At 40.3% G+C, this 19023-nt stretch overlaps 1 protein-coding gene and 1 non-coding gene across 2 annotated transcripts in view; one reads left to right on the top strand and one right to left on the bottom strand.

Moving 5' to 3' along the window:
* Nucleotides 1–13383, top strand: part of LOC138854542 (zinc finger protein 2-like) — a 65717-nt gene extending 52334 nt beyond the window's left edge. The window contains exons 4-5 of the mRNA XM_070098400.1: nucleotides 7767–7914; nucleotides 9572–13383. Coding sequence (XP_069954501.1) covers nucleotides 7767–7914; nucleotides 9572–10183 — 760 coding nt within the window. The 3' untranslated portion in view covers nucleotides 10184–13383. The remainder of the gene's footprint in view (nucleotides 1–7766; nucleotides 7915–9571) is intronic.
* Nucleotides 13165–13295, bottom strand: LOC128687437 (U11 spliceosomal RNA). Its single transcript, XR_008406841.2, has one exon. It is a non-coding gene; the product is annotated as a U11 spliceosomal RNA (small nuclear RNA).
* Nucleotides 13384–19023: the final 5640 nt, after the last annotated feature.

Raw genomic sequence — 19023 nt, 5'->3', positions numbered from 1 at the left:
ATCATCATTCCACCAATCGCTCCTCTTCCCTCCCGCACCCACTTTCCTGTAACCACAAACTTCTGCTGAACACTCTAACACTACATTTTTAAACCTACCCCATACCTCTTCGACCCCATTGCCTATGCTCTCATTAGCCCATCTATCCTCCAATAGCTGTTTATATCTTACCCTAACTGCCTCCTCTTTTAGTTTATAAACCTTCACCTCTCTCTTCCCTGATGCTTCTATTCTCCTTGTATCCCATCTACCTTTTACTCTCAGTGTAGCTACAACTAGAAAGTGATCTGATATATCTGTGGCCCCTCTATAAACATGTACATCCTGAAGCCTACTCAACAGTCTTTTATCTACCAATACATAATCCAACAAACTATATAATGCATCGAATACCGATGCCATCGAATACCGGGGGTCCACTGTATGTATGTATGTATGTATGTATGTATGTATGTATGTATGTATGTATATATATATATATATATATATATATGTCGTGCCGAATAGGCAGAATTTGCGATCTTGGCTTAAATAGCAACGCTCATCTTGCCATATAGGACAAGTGAAAATTTGTGTATGTAATAATTTCGCCAAAATCATTCTGAACCTAACGAAAAAAATATATTTCACTGTGTTTGTTTAGTATTAAATTACTGTAAACAAATCTAAAATATATTTAGTTGGGTTAGGCTAAAATAAATTGTTCTTGTTATAATAAGGTTAAGTAAGTTTTCTAAGATTCTTTTGGTGCAAAATTAAAATTTTTTACATTAACATTAATGAAAAATATATATCTTTAAACGTATAAGAGAAAATTTTAGAAAGGACTTAATTTTAAATGAGTTCTTGCTAATTGACCAGTTTTACATATTCGGCACGACATATATATATAATATACATATATATATATATATATATATATATATATATATATATATATATATATATATATATATATACATACATACATACATACATACATACATACATACATACAGTGGACCCCCGGTATTCGATGGCATTGGTATTCGATGCATTATATCGCAAAAAATTTTCCTCGGTATTCGATTGAAAACCCAGTATTCGATACGATTCGTACAAGACGTGTCCAGGTGTGGCCTGAACTGCCCCATGTGTGCCAGTGTTTACAAGCCAGCCAGTGTGCGCTCATCTGAGGATACATTCGGTACATTCCATATTATCCATATTATCGCTGTGTTTGGTGCTTGTTTCTGCAAAATAAGTCACCATGGACCCCAAGAAAGCTCCCAGTGCCAACCCTTTGAGAAAAAAGTCGCTAATGACTTATGAAATGAAGAAAAAGATAATTGCAAAGTACAAAAGTGGAGTGCGTGTGTCGGAGCTGTTTTTTTTTTTTTTTTTTTTTTTTATCACACTGGCCGATTCCCACCAAGGCAGGGTGGCCCGAAAAAGAAAAACTTTCACCATCATTCACTCCATCACTGTCTTGCCAGAAGGGTGCTTTACACTACAGTTTTTAAACTGCAACATTAACACCCCTCCTTCAGAGTGCAGGCACTGTACTTCCCATCTCCAGGACTCAAGTCCGGCCTGCCGGTTTCCCTGAACCCCTTCATAAATGTTACTTTGCTCACACTCCAACAGCACGTCAAGTATTAAAAACCATTTGTCTCCATTCACTCCTATCAAACACGCTCACGCATGCCTGCTGGAAGCCCAAGCCCCTCGCACACAAAACCTCCTTTACCCCCTCCCTCCAACCTTTCCTAGGCTGACCCCTACTTCGCCTTCCTTCCACTACAGACTGATACACTCTTGAAGTCACTCTGTTTCGCTCCATTCTCTCTACATGTCCGAACCACCTCAACACCCCTTCCTCAGCCCTCTGGACAACAGTTTTGGTAATCCCGCACCTCCTCCTAACTTCCAAACTACGAATTCTCTGCATTATATTCACACCACACATTGCCCTCAGACATGACATCTCCACTACCTCCAGCCTTCTCCTTGCTGCAACATTCATTACCCATGCTTCACACCCATATAAGAGCGTTGGTAAAACTATATTCTCATACATTCCCCTCTTTACCTCCAAGGACAAAGTTCTTTGTCTCCACAGACTCCTAAGTGCACCACTCACCCTTTTCCCCTCATCAGTTCTATGATTCACCTCATCTTTCATAGACCCATCCGCTGACACGTCCACTCCCAAATATCTGAATACATTCACCTCCTCCATACTCTCTCCCTCCAATCTGATATCCAATCTTTCATCACCTAATCTTTTTGTTATCCTCATTACCTTACTCTTTCCTGTATTCACTTTTAATTTTCTACTTTTGCACACCCTACCAAATTCATCCACCAATCTCTGCAACTTCTCTTCAGAATCTCCCAAGAGCACATTTATGAAGGGGTTCAGGGAAACCGGCAGGACGGACTTGAGTCCTGGAGATGGGAAGTACAGTGCCTGCACTCTGAAGGAGGGGTGTTAATGTTGCAGTTTAAAAACTGTAGTGTAAAGCACCCTTCTGGCAAGACAGTGATGGAGTGAATGATGATGAAAGTTTTTCTTTTTCGGGCCACCCTGCCTTGGTGGGAATCGGCCAGTGTGATAATAAAAAAAAAATATGTATATATAAACAGTGGACCCCCGCATAACGATTACCTCCGAATGCGACCAATTATGTAAGTGTATTTATGTAAGTGCGTTTGTACGTGTATGTTTGGGGGTCTGAAATGGACTAATCTACTTCACAATATTCCTTATGGGAACAAATTCGGTCAGTACTGGCACCTGAACATACTTCTGGAGTGAAAAAATATCGTTAACCGGGGGTCCACTGTATATACATAGTTCCTTGATAATGTGAGTAGTCACGAAAGCGCTTAGAATTTCTCTATTCTTTCAGAGTGGTTGTTTTGCATATTCTGAAATCACCTGTTTACTGTGATCTTATTGCATATATATATATATATATATATATATATATATATATATATATATATATATATATAGATATATATATATATATATATATATATATATATATATATATATACAGTGGACCCCCGGTTAACGAACTTTTTTCATTCCAGTAGTATGTTCAGGTGCCAGTACTGACCGAATTTTTTCCCATAAGGAATATTGTGAAGTAGATTAGTCCATTTCAGACCCCCAAACATACACGTACAAACACACTTACATAAATACACTTACATAATTGGTCGCATTCGGAGGTAATCGTTATGCGGGGGTCCACTGTGTATATATATACAGTGGACCCCCGCTTAACGATCACCTCCAAATGCGACCAATTATGTAAGTGTATTTATGTAAGTGCGTTTGTACGTGTATGTTTGGGGGTCTGAAATGGACTAATCTACTTCACAATATTTCTTATGGGAAAAAATTCGGTCAGTACTGGCACCTGAACATACTACTGGAATGAAAAAAGTTCGTTAACCGGGGGTCCACTGTATATATATATATATATATATATATAAATATAAATATATATATAAATATAAAAATATATATATATAAATGTATATATATATAATTATATATATATATATATAATTATATATATATATATATATATGTCGTGCCGAATATGTAAAACTGGTCAATTAGCAAGAACTCATTTAAAATTAAGTCCTTTCTGAAATTTTCTCTTATACGTTTAAAGATATATTTTTTTCATTAATGTTAATGCAAAAATTTTTAATTTTGCACCAAAAGAATCTTAGAAAACTTACCTAACCTTATTATAACAAGAGCAATTTATTTTAGCCTAACCCAACTAAATATATTTTAAATACGTTTACAATAATTTAGTACTAAACAAACACAATCAAATATATTTTTTTTCGTTAGGTTCAGAATGATTTTGGCGAAATTATTGCATAAACAAATTTTCACTTGTCCTATGTGGCAAGATGAGCGTTGCTATTTAAGCCAAGATCGCAAGTTCTGCCTATTCGGCACGACATATATATATATATATATATATATATATATATATATATATATATATAGATTATATATATATATATATATATATATATATATATATATATATATATATTTCCCTGAAGCAAGTTTATTCTTTTCTCTGAGGATGAGGGTCCCCATGACAGTTCTAGAGGTGGTACCTCCCTATATTTATATATATATATATATATATATATATATATATATATATATATATATATATATATATATATATATATATATATATACGTATATATATATATATATATATATATATATATATATACATACATACATATATATATATATATATATATATATACAGTGGACCCCCGGTTAACGATATTTTTTCACTCCGTAAGTATGTTCAGGTGCCAGTACTGACCGAATTTATTCCCATAAGGAATATTGTGAAGTAGATTAGTCCATTTCAGACCCCCAAACATACACGTACAAACGCACTTACATAAATACACTTACATAATTGGTCGCATTCGGAGGTAATCGTTATGCGGGGGTCCACTGTATATATATGTATGTACAGTGGACCCCCGCATAGCGAACGCCTTGCATAGCGAACATTCCGCATAGCGAACGCTTTGTCCGCTAAAATTTTGCCCCGCATAGTAGACAAAAACCCGCTCAGCGAACTTCGTTCGAGACGCGTCCAATGTGGGCCCTCAGCCAGCCTCACATGTGCCGCCCGTCCCATTGTTTACCAGCTAGCCTCCGCGGTAACATTCAAGCATACACTCGGAATATTTCGTATTATTACAGTGTTTTCGGTGCTGTTTGTGGAAAATAAGTGACCATGGGCCCCAAGAAAGCTTCTAGTGCCAACCCTACACCTCAAAGGGTAAGAATACCCATTGAAATTAAGAAAGAAATCATTGATAAGTATGAAAGTGGAGTACGTATCACCGACCTGGTCAGGTTGTACAAGAAACCAAAATCAACCATCGCTTCTATTGTGGGCAAGAAAACGGCAATCAAGGAAGCTGTTGTTGCCAAAGGTTTAACTGTGTTTTCGAAACAAAGATCGCAAGTGATGGAAGATGTTGAGAGACTCTTATTGGTGTGGATAAATGAAAAACAGCTAGCAGGAGATAGCGTCTCTCAAGCGATCATATGTGAAAAGGCTAGGAAGTTGCATGACGATTTAATTAAAAAAATGCCTGCAACTAGTGATGATGTGAGTGAATTTAAGGCCAGCAAAGGTTGGTTTGAGAGATTTAAGAAGCGTAGTGGCATCCATAGTGTGATACGGCATGGTGAGGCTGCCAGTTCGGACCACAAAGCGGCTGAAAAATATGTGCATGAATTCAAGGAGTACATAGAAACTGAAGGACTGGAACCTGAACAAGTGTTTAATTGTGATGAAACAGGCCTGTTCTGGAAGAAAATGCCAAGCAGGACCTACATTACTCAGGAGGAAAAGGCACTCCCAGGACATAAGCCTATGAAAGACAGGCTTACTCTTCTCATGTGTGCCAATGCTACTGGTGATTGCAAAGTTAAGCCTTTATTAGTGTATCACTCTGAAACTCCCAGAGCGTTCAGGCAAAAGAATGTCCTCAAGGATAATTTGTGTGTGCTGTGGAGGGCAAACAGTAAGGCATGGGTCACTAGGGAATTTTTCTATAACTGGTTACACCATGCATTTGCCCCCAATGTGAAAGATTACCTAACTGAAAAGAAATTAGACCTTAAGTGCCTCCTGGTGTTAGACAATGCCCCTGGTCATCCTACAGACGTGGCAGAGCGACTTTATGGGGACATGAGCTTCATTAAGGTGAAGTTTTTGCCTCCTAATACCACTCCTCTCCTGCAGCCCATGGACCAGCAGGTCATTTCCAACTTCAAGAAACTGTACACAAAAGCTCTGTTTCAAAAGTGCTTTGAAGTGACCACAGACACTGGATTGACTCTAAAAGAGTTTTGGAAGGATCACTTTAATATCCTCAGTTGTGTAAACCTTATAGGTAAGGCTTGGGAGGGAGTGACTAAGAGAACCTTGAACTCTGCTTGGAAGAAACTGTGGCCAGAATGTGTAGACAAAAGGGATTTTGAAGGGTTTGAGGCTAACCCTGAGAGGAGTAGTATACCAGTTGAGGAATCAATTGTGGAATTGGGGAAGTCCTTGGGGTTGGAGGTTAGTGGGGAGGATGTGGAAGAGTTGGTGGAGGAGGACAATGAAGAACTAACCACTGATGAGCTGATAGATCAACTTCAAGAGCAAGAGGCCAGACCTGGGGAAACTGGTTCAGAGGAGGGGAGAGAGAAATTGAAGGAATTGCCTACTTCAAAGATTAAGGAAATGTGTGCAAAATGGCTTGAAGTGCAAACCTTTTTTGATGAAAATCACCCTCACACAGCTATTGCAAGCCGTGCTGGTGACTATTACAATGACACTGTTGTGAAACACTTTAGGAAAGTCATAAAGGAACGAGAGGTACAGGCCACTATGGACAGATATGTTGTGCGAAAGAAGTCCAGTGACTCTGAAGCTGGTCCTAGTGGCATTAAAAGAAGAAGGGAAGTAACCCCAGAAAAGGACTTGCTACCTCAAGTCCTAATGGAAGGGGATTCCCCTTCTAAACACTAACACTCTCTCTCCCCTCCTCCCATCCCATCAATCATCACCAGATCTTCAATAAAAGTAAGTGTCATGTAATTGTGCATGCCTTTTTCAGTTTGTGTGTACTAAAATTAACATTTTTTTGTGGTAAAAAAATTTTTTTTCATACTTTTGGGTGTCTTGCACGGATTAATTTTATTTCCATTATTTCTTATGGGGAAAATTAATTCGCATAGCGAACATTTCGCATAACGACCAGCCCTCTTGCACGGATTAAGTTCGCTATGCGGGGGTCCACTGTATATATATATTATATATATATATATATATATCATATATATATATATATATATATATATATATAAAATTGAGAAACAAAATACTCTGTAAATTTTTCTCCTCAAATAGTAATTGTCAGCATTATATGCTACATAACTTAGGAGTCATTGCAGATGCCATTTAAAAAAAAAAAATTCTATTTAATATATAACTTACCCTGCCTCGGTAGGAAATAGCCAACGTGTTAAAAAAAAAATAGCTTGCCATAATTTACAGCCTCAAAGACGCTATTTTTGTTTTTCCAAAAAATAAGTCTCATAAATTTATCCAGCATCTTGGAGACTGAAGTACCATTTATCTTTTTCTTTTCCAAAATTTAGCCAGTCAGAATTGGGAAGGGGTTGCCCACTAGAGCGTCTTGTTTGCCGTAAAATATGGTATAGTACGTGGCCCGGTGGCCTGGTGGCTAAAGCTCCCGCTTCACACATGGAGGGCCCAGGTTCGATTCCCGGCGGGTGGAAATTCCGACATGTTTCCTTACACCTATTGTCCTGTTCACCTAGCAGCAAATAGGTACCTGGGTGTTAGTCGACTGGTGTGGGTCGCATCCTGGGGGACAAGATTAAGGACCCCAATGGAAATAAGTTAGACAGTCCTCGATGACGCACTGACTTTCTTGGGTTATCCTGGGTGGCTAACCCTCCGGGGTTAAAAATCCGAACGAAATCTTATCTTATCTTATCTTAAAAACATTTAATTTTTTAAGCACTCCAGCCATCTCCCACTGAGGCAGGGTCACTCAAAAAGAAGAAACATCTTGAAGTTTATCTTCTTACATTTAGTAATTTATACAGGGGATGGGGTTACTAGTCCCTCACCCCTGGCATTTTAGTCACCTCTGAAGATTTAATGTATAGTGCTCATTTTCAGCACCATGCACATGTGTGATCGGTGCCCAGCTGTGTTCCCTCACCGCGCTCTCCTTGCTTCGCACATTCTCCGCCATGGTGAGCGGCGGGTCATGTGCCACCGCTGTGGGAGGAAGTTCTTCACACAGAAGCAGCTCAACAGTCATGAGGTTGAACATTAATAACTAGAGTTGATAATCTAACTGAACTACAGATGCTCCTCGCTTTACAATGTTTCAACTTGTGATACTTTGACTCTACAAAGGTTTGACTTATGATATTTTGACTTTAAAATGATTTGGCACACAATATTTCGACTTTACGATGGCTCAGTTTGATAGTTTGACTTGAGAATAGTACAGTAAAATAAAACTTTTTGTTCTGTACAGTGCCGTTCATTTATTGATAGGATAAACTTGTATTCATTTATTAAATTTTCAATACTGATATTTATTTAGTTGCAGTAATTATTTATTTACTCATTCAGTGACAGTAGCTATTTATTTACTGTATTTATTTATCATATTCATATTCGACGTACGATATTTTCAGCTAACAATGGGTTCATGGAACATAACCCCATTGTAAGTCGAGGAGCTTCTGTACAAACTGCATTCAGAGCAGGAAAATGTAAGATTTTTTTTACTAATGACTGTAACTTCAAGTACAGAATGCATTCAAGCTTAGATGAAAGATGGCATCCAAGATTTAATAGACACACTACTGAAAGCAGTTTGTTGAAAAAAGGAACAAATGGTTGCTTAACTTGCTATTTTGTCAAAGCTTTCATCATATTCCTATTTACTGGTAAATGTGACTTTATTGGTCTGTCATCATGAAATGTATTCCTGTTATCTTTTAACACAAAGTCTGGTATTGGCTAATTTCTTTAACTGCCATCTGACTGTGTTACCTGTGTATTCACTGCAGACACACTGTTGTACAGGAGGGCCCCACTTATACAGCAGGTTAGGTTCTGAGCTACTGTAGGGCCCCACTTATACAGCAGATTAAGTTCTGGGCTACTGCTGTAAAGCAAAATGTAAGTCTTTTTTTTTTTCATTTTTAAATGCATATACGTAAAAGACTGATAACATGTGAGCAATATACCTAGGCCTAAAAAATGCATATACAGTACACACATTACGTATCTTAAAATATTTTCACTCTTAGCTTATAGTGAGTGGTGAATATATTTATTGTAGGAAGTCAGAATAAATGAAGAATGAGTATAATTGAAAACCACTGCATTAGTGAAATATTGTAAAGTAAAGCACTAAAGCAAAGTGCTGTAAAGCAAGGCCCTCCTGTACTTTCCTAAGTGACACTGTCCACCTTCCTCTAGTGGTGTCACCAGCAGTAATGTAGTCTTTACCACCCTCAATTCTCTTCCTTCCCTCTATCTCTTTCCTCCTTGCTGTGCAGCTCTATATAATCCTCAAGATTTTGTCTTTCCATAGAATAAGATTTGTTTGGATCTTTAACCCGGGGAACAGAGGGTTAGCCACCCAGGATAACCCAGGGTAGGTAGGTAGGTGGAACATAATGAATAATGGCTCAGTTTGAAGCCAACAAAAATGTGGAACACCAAAAAGAAGGTGCTGTATATGGAGGATGCCCTCCTGTATTACGTATTGATTGTGATATTAACAAACAGTTACAATACCGTGACTGGACAATACACAGATAACCCGCACATAGGAAAGGGACCTTATGATGACGTAAATGGTCCAAGTCAGACCGAAACATCATCATAAGCTCCCCTCTCCTATGGGTGGGTCATTTGTGTATGATTGTGATATTCTTTGCTTTTAATTTCTCCCTCAGAATCTGTTCCATAGACGAGCACGCAGCTACAGTTGTGAGACTTGTGGTGGAAGGTTTTCCACTCTGCGAGTGTTGCGTCACCACATTCGCACACAACCTCATCACAAGTTCTACTGCCAAGAGTGTGGAGTGTCTTATGGACAAAAACAGCAATATCTCACACACATGCTGACACATGGCTTACGGTGCACGCTCTGCAATCGCTCATTCTCGTCAGCAGTTGCAGCACACCAGCATTATCGTACAACCCACTCGCAGACAGAAAGTAATGCAAACGCAAACACTGTGGCTTCCATTAAGTGCAATACTCCCAAAAATTTAACTCCTTGTATACGAACTCACTCACTTTACGAACCTCGAGACAAGGGAAGCAAAAAGCAAGTGACAACATTTACAAGAGCTGAGAAAATTGTAAGCCACGAGGCAGAAAACATAAAATTTGAAGCCGAGGAAGACGACAGCGTTGTGATCGTCGTTTCATCTGAGGGTGACGCAGATGTTACTCACTACACCCAGGCAGAGACACACGAAGCACTGCAGCATATCATTAAAGATGAAGACGATGTCTGTGCTATTAAAGAAGAAGTACTGCCTTATATCACACAGTGCTAGAAAATTGGAAATTTACAAATAAATAAGTTTATTCAGGTATACACAGTTACACAGATTATCATACATAGCAGCATGTGTGTCGAGAACCTAGGATAACCCAAAAAAGTCAGACAAAATGACTTATTTCCATTGGGGTTCTTGTGATAATTATTATTATTTATAAGCATCTCAAATTTTACAATTTTAATGGAAGTGTTTTAATCGTAAGTATCATGCATTACTGTGTGGTGTTGGCATGCTGCTGGTGAGACAGTGATGGTATGAATGATGGTTAGTGTGTGTGTCCTCTTTTTTGGATCACCCTACCTCAGTGGGAAGCAGCTGCTGTGTTAAAAAAATTAATCAAAAGTTAAATACAGGACCACATAGCCAAGAAATATAACATATTGCACCAGATCCCTCAAGGGAGGGTCCTTGATGCTGGTGAGGGGATCTTGATCTGGGGAATTGGATCTGTGCTCCAATTTCCTGAATTAAGCCTGAATACCTCCCATCCCTTACCCCAGGTGTTGTATAATCCTACGGTTTTAGCGCTTCCCCATGATTATAATTATAATAATTGCACCAGAGAACTTTTTCAGCTGCTGAAGTTAATTTTTTAATTATTATTGTATTTATTTTGAAGCCCTAAACCTGTAAGGGCCATACAGCAGCTGGGAAATGGGAGGTAAACGGGTTTAATTTAGTGGAAAGATCTCGCTTTCCTTAGATTAAGAGCTTTTCTCTGGAATAAAGGTACTTCTTTTTTTTTTTTTTTTTTTTTTTTTTTGAAAAGTCAACTGCTGATGAGGGTCTTTTATTGAGGATTAAATGTGGAGATCATTCCCATTTTGCGATTCATTTTGCCTTCTTATAATAATAATAATAATCTTTATTTCTACCAGTACATGATACAACTTACACAAACCATAGCTGACACCAGTGACACACTATATAGAAAGTCCCTGGTTATGTAGAGCATTTCCCACAACTTAGGTTAATTTTATCCCCCTGGATGCCACCCACACCACTAACACCAGCTTACTGCTAGGTGAACAGGGACAGCAGGTGTAAGGTGACTAACAGCCAAATACCTACTTACTGCTAGGTGAACAGTGACAGATTCGATTCAATTCAATTCAATTCAAGTTTATTCTCTATAAGGGTTACAATGTGGGGTTTACAGGTTTTGGGTATTGTGTGGTTTACATGTTATAAAATACTAATTACAGAGGGGGCCACTAGGACACCAGATTATGGTATTAAGGCTAAGTGACTACATCATAATTTGTGAGTTTAGCAATGTGAATGCTTTTGTTTTGGCACAATACAAAGTGTCTGTATTGGAGTATCATAGGCAAACTTATGACTAGTTAGGATTTATTATTTTAAGATTAAGATTAGTATTTCTGGGTTTATAGTCAGTGGGTGAGTGAGTGTAATTGTGAACCACCAGGTGGTTATCATGTAGTTAGTTGTCGGGGTGGATCAAGGAGATAAGATGTTTTCTAACTGTAGCTTTGAAAGTGATGAATGTGTCTGCAGTTCTTGAGTTTTCAGGTAGGGTGTTCCAGATTTTAGGTCCTTTGAAATACATTGAATTTTTGTAAAGGTTTAGTCGAACACGGGGAATGTCATAGAGATGTTTGTGTCTGGTGTTATGCCTGTGGATCCTGTCACAACTATCAAGAAAGCATTTTAGGTCAAGGTTAATATTGGAATTTAAGGTCCTGTAGATATAGATTGCACAGTAGTAAGTGTGGAAGTTCTGAACAGGGAGTAAGTTTAGATCTATGAAGAGTGGGGGGGGGGGGGGTGTTGCCAGGGATGGGATTTAGTGATTATTCTTACTGTGGCTTTTTTGTTGGGTTATTATTGGCTTTAGGTGTGTTGCTGCAGTTGATCCCCAAGCACAGATAGCATAGGTGAGGTATGGATATATAAGTGAATGGTATAGTGTGAGAAGGGCAGTTTGCAGCACGTAGTATCGTATCTTGGAAAGAATCCCCACCGTTTTGGATACTTTTTTTGTTATGTGTTGGATATGGGTGCTGAAATTTAGGTTGTTGTCGAGGTATAGGCCAAGGAATTTGCCCTCATTATGTCTGGCAATTAGAGTGTTGCGCAACACCTGCTCTGCTACCAAACATAATATAGTAGGTTTTGCGAGTGTTAAGTGTAAGTTTATTGGCTGTCATCCAAGCTGATATTTTGATCAGCTCGTTAACAATGACATAAGTCCTGTCGTCAGCAAAGAGAATGGGTTTCAGGTGTTGGGATATGTTTGGAAGATCATTGATGTAAATGAGGAAGAGCAGGGGTCCAAGGACACTTCCCTGCAGAACTCCAGTATCAAGTGGCCGTATTGTTGATGCTGTGTCTTTAATGGTGACATACTGATACCTATTAGAAAGGTAGGATTTAAAATATGCAAGCGCATGGCCTCTTACACCATAGTGGTCAAGTTTGTGGAGTAGGATGCCGTCGTCTACTGTGTCAAACGCTTTTCTTAGGTCAATAAAAATTCCTAGCGGATATTCCTTATCTTCCAATGCTGTGTAAAGCAGATCTAGCATTTTTATAATTGTATCATTAGTGCTTTTATTTTTCCTGAATCCAAATTGGCAGGGATTGAGTATGTTTTGTGACGTTATAAATGAATATAGTCTGCTGTGCACGAGTTTCTCGAAGATTTTGGATAGCAATGGTAAGTTTGATATTGGCCTATAGTTGTTTACGTCTGTAGGGTCACCACCTTTATGTATTGGTGTAACAGATGTACGGCGACTAACACCCGTGAAATGCTCCACATAACCAGGGGCTTTCTATATAGCATGTCACAGCGCTGTATCGCCATTGTGGTTTAGCGCTTTTTTTTTATTATAATAATATATAGCATGTCATTAGTGTCAACTATGGTCTGTATAAATTGTACAATGTAGAAACATGAATTTTAAATCTGTCTGGAGTTTCCCATATCCCGCCGACAAAACGTTGATACTCTGGGCGTCCGAGCGCAAAGCATACGAACTTCCCAGGTAATTAAAAAAATTATGTGTCGGGTATGTCTTGATGGCCATACCCCGAGGAGCCGAGGCCCCAAGTGCCACTTAGTACGACAGACACCCTTTTATATTAGCAGTGACGGGAATTTTACTGCTGTAACTTAAATTACCTGAAACCTCTACTCTTGCTCCATGTTTTTATGTTAGTATTATTAATTAAAGGAATAATAGACTTTGTTTTTTATTGCGATTGTAAAGCATATATTACTGTATTTAAAAATGATCGCTTAAAAATAAACATGTTCTTTATAGAAAATATAATTTAGATTTGTTTATTGAGACATCAGACCTCAGGATACCATTTCTTTATTTTTACAAGTACATGTACAAGGTATACAGACCACAGTTGACATCAATGACATACTACTATATAGAAAGTCCTTTGTTATGCAGAGCATTTCCCGCAAATTAAGTAAATTTTTGCCCCAGGATGCGACCCACACCAGTTGTTTGACACCCAGGTACCTATAATACTGATGGGTGAACAGGAACAACAGGTGTAAGGAAACACGCCCAGTGTTTTTACCCTTGGAAATCGAACCCGGACACTCAGCATATGAAGCGAAAGCTTTGCCAACCAGGGCACGAGCCAGTAATGCTGGTAAACAGACTCGTCCAATCAGCATAAATAACTCATTACAACTGCTACCAGATATAATAATAATAATAATATCATCTCTATTTACTACAAGTACATGTACCAGGTATACAGACCGTAGCTGACATCCACTAACACCCAAGATGCGACCCACACCAGTCTACTAACACCCAACCCCTCAAGGAAGGTTCCTTGATGTTGGTGAGGGTCTCTTGATTTAGGGAATTGGATCTGTGCTCCAGTTCCCCGAATTAAGCCTGAATGCCTTCCACATCCCCCCCACCCAGGCGCTGTATAATCCTCCGGGTTTAGCGCTTCCCCTTGATTATAATAATAATAATACTAACACCCAAGATGCGACCCACACCAGTCTACTAACACCCAGGATGCGACCCACACCAGAAGCCCCTATCACGAACTTTTAACACCCTATGGAGAGGGAGCATGGGCACTGGGGTCGTCCCACAGTTACTAAAAACAACAGACATAGCCCCACTCCACAAAGGGGGCAGTAAAGCAATAGCAAAGAACTACAGACCAATAGCACTAACATCCCATATCATAAAAATCTTTGAAAGGGTCCTAAGAAGCAAGATCACCACCCATCTAGAAACCCATCAATTACACAACCCAGGGCAACATGGGTTTAGAACAGGTCGCTCCTGTCTGTCTCAGCTACTGGATCACTACGACAAGGTCCTAGATGCACTAGAAGATAAAAAATGCAGATGTAATATACGCAGACTTTACAAAAGCCTTCGACAAGTGTGACCATGGCGTAATAGCGCACAAAATGCGTGCTAAAGGAATAACAGGAAAAGTTGGTAGATAGATCTATAATTTCCTCACAAACAGAACACAGAGTAGTAGTCAACAGAGTAAAGTCTGAGGCAGTTACGGTGAAAAGCTCTGTTCCACAAGGCACAGTACTCGCTCCCATCTTGTTCCTCATCCTCATGTCTGACATAGACAAGGATGTCAGCCACAGCACCGTGTCTTCCTTTGCAGATGACACCCGAATCTGCATGACAGTGTCTTCCATTGCAGACACTGCAAGGCTCCAGGCTGACATCAATCAAATCTTTCAGTGGGCTGCAGAAAACAATATGAAGTTCAACGATGGAGACCCATCACTTAAGTATCTTCAGTGAAATATCTTGGAATCCCCTTCGATCCAAGTATGTCAGGGGATGGACACCAGTGGAAATAAGTCACTTAGATTTTTTGTTTTTTTGGGTTATCCTGTTATGTATGGTAATTTATGTAACTGTATTTATGTGTATCTGTACCTGAATAGACTTAGTTATTTACTTAATTAATAGGGAACAGTGCAGTGAAGTAAGAGAATAACAGGCTAAAGTTCCTGTGATCGACACCATGCCTAACCCTTCTAGGGTAGGGTAGGTGCCCGAGCCCGAGCCTTTAGCTCATAAGACTGTCATTCCCATTTGCCCCCTTGTGGCGGGGATGGCAGACCAGAAAGGCCTAGCTTGTGGCTAGGCCTGGGGACAGTTGGTCCCAAAGATGAGGAGGTACTTGTGCCTCCACCCATGGGAGACTTCGATCTCAGACACTCCCTAAAGAGGGAGCCAAGGCCGGGCCACCACTTGGAAAAGGCCCGGGCCGGGAGAATACCGGCTAATCTTTAATAATAAATAATAATAATAATAAGTTCCTGTAGAGACGTATAGTTCTAGGAATGTTCTAGCTGCAAAGTTCCCCTGAACTAATCTACGTGGACTTCCTACTCGTTCCTCCGAAATTGCAAGCTCCTGTGGTTGATTTGCATAGTAACATGAGTAAATTAGCTAGGATAACTCAAAGGAGTCAAAATGACTTACTTCCATTGGGATCCTTGGACAACATTGTTGTTTTTTTATACATTTAAAATATTGTTGATTTTCTGTCCCAGGAAAAATAAAAGTTGATTAATATGAGCATGTGTATATAGTACTTAAATTAAAATAAACAAAAACTAAGTAAATTAGGATATAAATACAGTTCTGATTTCAGAATATGTACACTCGGAGGTGTCTCGCGTTGTGTATACACTTACCTGGAGAGGGTTTCGGGGGGTCAACGCCCCCGCGGCCCGGTCTGAGACCAGGCCTCACGGTGGATCAGGGTCTGATCAACCAGGCTGTTACTGCTGCCCGCACGCAAACTGAGGTACGAACCACAGCCCGGTTGGTCAGGTACTGACTTTAGGTGCCTGTCCAGTGCCTTCTTGAAGACAGCCAGGGGTCTATTGGTAATCCCCCTTATGTAGGCTGGGAGGCAGTTGAACAGTCTTGGGCCCCGGACACTTCTTGTGTTGTCTCTCGCTTTCATAGGGAGTGATTTTCGTGTGTAGGTTTTCTTTCCAAACCCTCCAGGACCTTCCAAGTGTATATTGTCATGTATCTTTCTCGCCTGCATTCCAGGGAATACAGATCAAGGACCTTCAACTGTTCCCAGTAGTTAAGGTGCCTTATCGTACTTATGTGTGCCTTGAAAGTTCTTTGTACACTCTCCAGGTCTGCAATGTCGCCAGTCTTGAAGGGGGCAGTTAGTGTACAGCAGTATTCCAGCCTAGAGAGCACAAGTGATTTGAAGAAAATCATCACGGGCTTGGCATCCCTAGTTTTGAAGGTTCTCATTATCCATCCTATCATTTTATTAGCAAATGAGGTAGAAACATTGTTGTGGTCTTTGAAGGCGAGATCCTCTGACATTATCACTCTGTTGGAATTTATTCGGTCCTAGAAGTCCCAACGGGGGGAAACACGCCGTTTGAAGGCCCTTACACCCACCCACAACATACACTCACCCGGGTTGGTGAAGGTGGTTGGAAGGTACTCCTTAATTGATAGATTTACCCTTCAGGGAAGAAGTAGGTAGTTTATACTGTTAGTACACTAATATTAGGATTATTGAGGCAACTGTAGATAATAATAATGTAGACCTAAGACCTTAACACAGGTAGTAGTAGGCCGATAATGTAGGCAAACACTAGGCTATGTTAGCCATGGAGAACTGGCAGCCCAAGTTTGAATACTGGGGCATGGGTCTGAGACCACAGTGCCCTTTCTTCTAAGACTAGACACCATCTGAGCAAGTGCTGTGATCAGCAGGCGGCGCCCCCCACGTGTCTTCACATACTAGACCTGGAGAAATCTGATGGAGGCACCTCGACGTACCGTAGATGTCCTCCGTCAAGCAAATACAGTAAGACAAGACCTCTCATTTTTCTTAGGATCTTGGCCAGTGTCTGGGGAAAATTGTGAATGAGTCGTGCTGTGGCCTTTGTGTCAGCCGGCAGTTCATGACCAGTACGTACCGGCGTCTCTTGTCAGCCTAGAAGCTAGTGTCCATTTCTGCATAGTCTAGGGGCTACACACCCCCTTGGAAACAGGAATTTCTGAGGTGCAAGCAGGTCACTAATAACGATTGAATATTGGAGAAATTAAGGCTCCCGGTTGCACGTGGTTCTGAGGGGAAGTCCACAGGGACTAAAAGTTAGGGAGGTTGAAGACCGAGACACATTCTCCAACACCAAGTAAGTTAGTCCTTTACATGTGCATGCAGTAGAGATTTCTTGCAACATCAGTCATTTCTGAAAATCTGTCCTATAAGCCACTTGTGAGGCTGAGGTACCGACCTCAGGGCTCGGTGTCAACAGAGCTTGCCAGGGTAGACAGCTCACATGGAGGCAGTCCAGTCACACACTCCCAGGTCCTTCACATTACTCTTTCGCTCTATTGTATGGTTAGCCTTTGTCGTATACCCTGATACATTTTTAATTTCCTCAAGTTTCCCATATTTGAGTAGTTGAAATTTCTCCTCGTTGAACTTCATATTGTTTTGAGTGGCCCATTCGAAGATTTGGTTGATGTCCACTTGGAGTCTCCCAGTGTCTTCGATGGAGGTCACTGCCATGGTGATCCGGGTGTCATCCGCATGTCTGAAATGAGGATGAGGAATAAAATGGAAGCAAGTACTGTGTCTTGTGGAACAGAACTTTTTACTGTGGCTACCTGGGACTTTACTCTGTTTACTATTACTCTTTGTGTTCTATTTGTCAGGAAGTTATAGATCCATCTACCAACTTTTCCTGTTATTTCTTTATCCCGCATTTTGTGTGCTATTACACCATGGTCACACTTGTCGAAAGCTTTTGCAAAGTGTGTGTATACTACATCTGTATTTTGTTTATCCTCTACAGCATCCGGGACCTTGTCATAGTGGTCCAGTAGCTGGGACAGGCAGGAGCGACCTGCTCTAAACCCGTGTTGCCCTGGTTTGTGTAATTGATGGATATCTAGGTAGTTGGCTATCTTGCTTCTTAGAACCCTCTCAAAGATTTTTATATATGGGATGTTAGTGCTATCGGTCTGTAGTTCTTTGCAGTCGCTTTACTGCCACCTTTGTGGAGTGGGGCTGTCTGTTGTTTTTAGTGTGTGTGGTATAACCCCTGTATCCATGCTCCCTCCCCATAAAATGATCGACACCATGCCTAACCCTTCTAGGGTAGGGTAGGTGCCTGAGTCCGAGCCTTTAGCTCATAAGACTGTCATTCCCATTTGTTCCCTTGGGGCGGGGATGGCAGACCAGAGAGGCCTAGCTTGTGGCTAGGCCTGGGGACAGTTGGTCCCAAAGATGAGGAGGTACTTGTTCCTCCTCCCATGGGAGACTTAGGTCTCAGACACTCCCTAAAGAGGGAGCCAAGGCCGGGCCACCACTTGGAAAAGGCCCGGGCCGGGAGAATACCCGCGAAGCTTTAATAATAATAATAATCCATAAAATGCTGAAGGCACGTGATATGCATTTCTTGCAGTTATAACTATGACCATAATTTTTAAAGGGGTGGACCGGTAAGCCAGTGGAATTATTATTATTATAATTATTATTATAATCAAGGGGAAGCGCTAAACCCGGAGGATTATACAGCGCCTGGGGGGGGGATGTGGAAGGCATTCAGGCTTAATTCGTGGAACTTGAGCACAGATCCAATTCCCTAAATCAAGAGCCCCTCACCAACATCAAGGAACCTTCCTTGAGGGGAAGCCAGGGGAAGGTCATATGACATCGGGCTAGGCCTGAAATGCCTAGCCATGCTAGGCGTTCTAGTGGTACACTCTGTAATTATTATTTTACTACATGTAAACCACACAATAACCAAATTCTGTAAACTCAGCATTGTAATACTTATAGAGAAT

The sequence above is a fragment of the Cherax quadricarinatus genome, chromosome 62 (genome assembly GCF_038502225.1).
Source record: "Cherax quadricarinatus isolate ZL_2023a chromosome 62, ASM3850222v1, whole genome shotgun sequence".
Taxonomy (NCBI): Eukaryota; Metazoa; Arthropoda; class Malacostraca; order Decapoda; family Parastacidae; genus Cherax; species Cherax quadricarinatus.
Note: the sequence above shows the minus strand (reverse complement) of the source record. Positions and strands in the feature narration are given on the sequence as shown.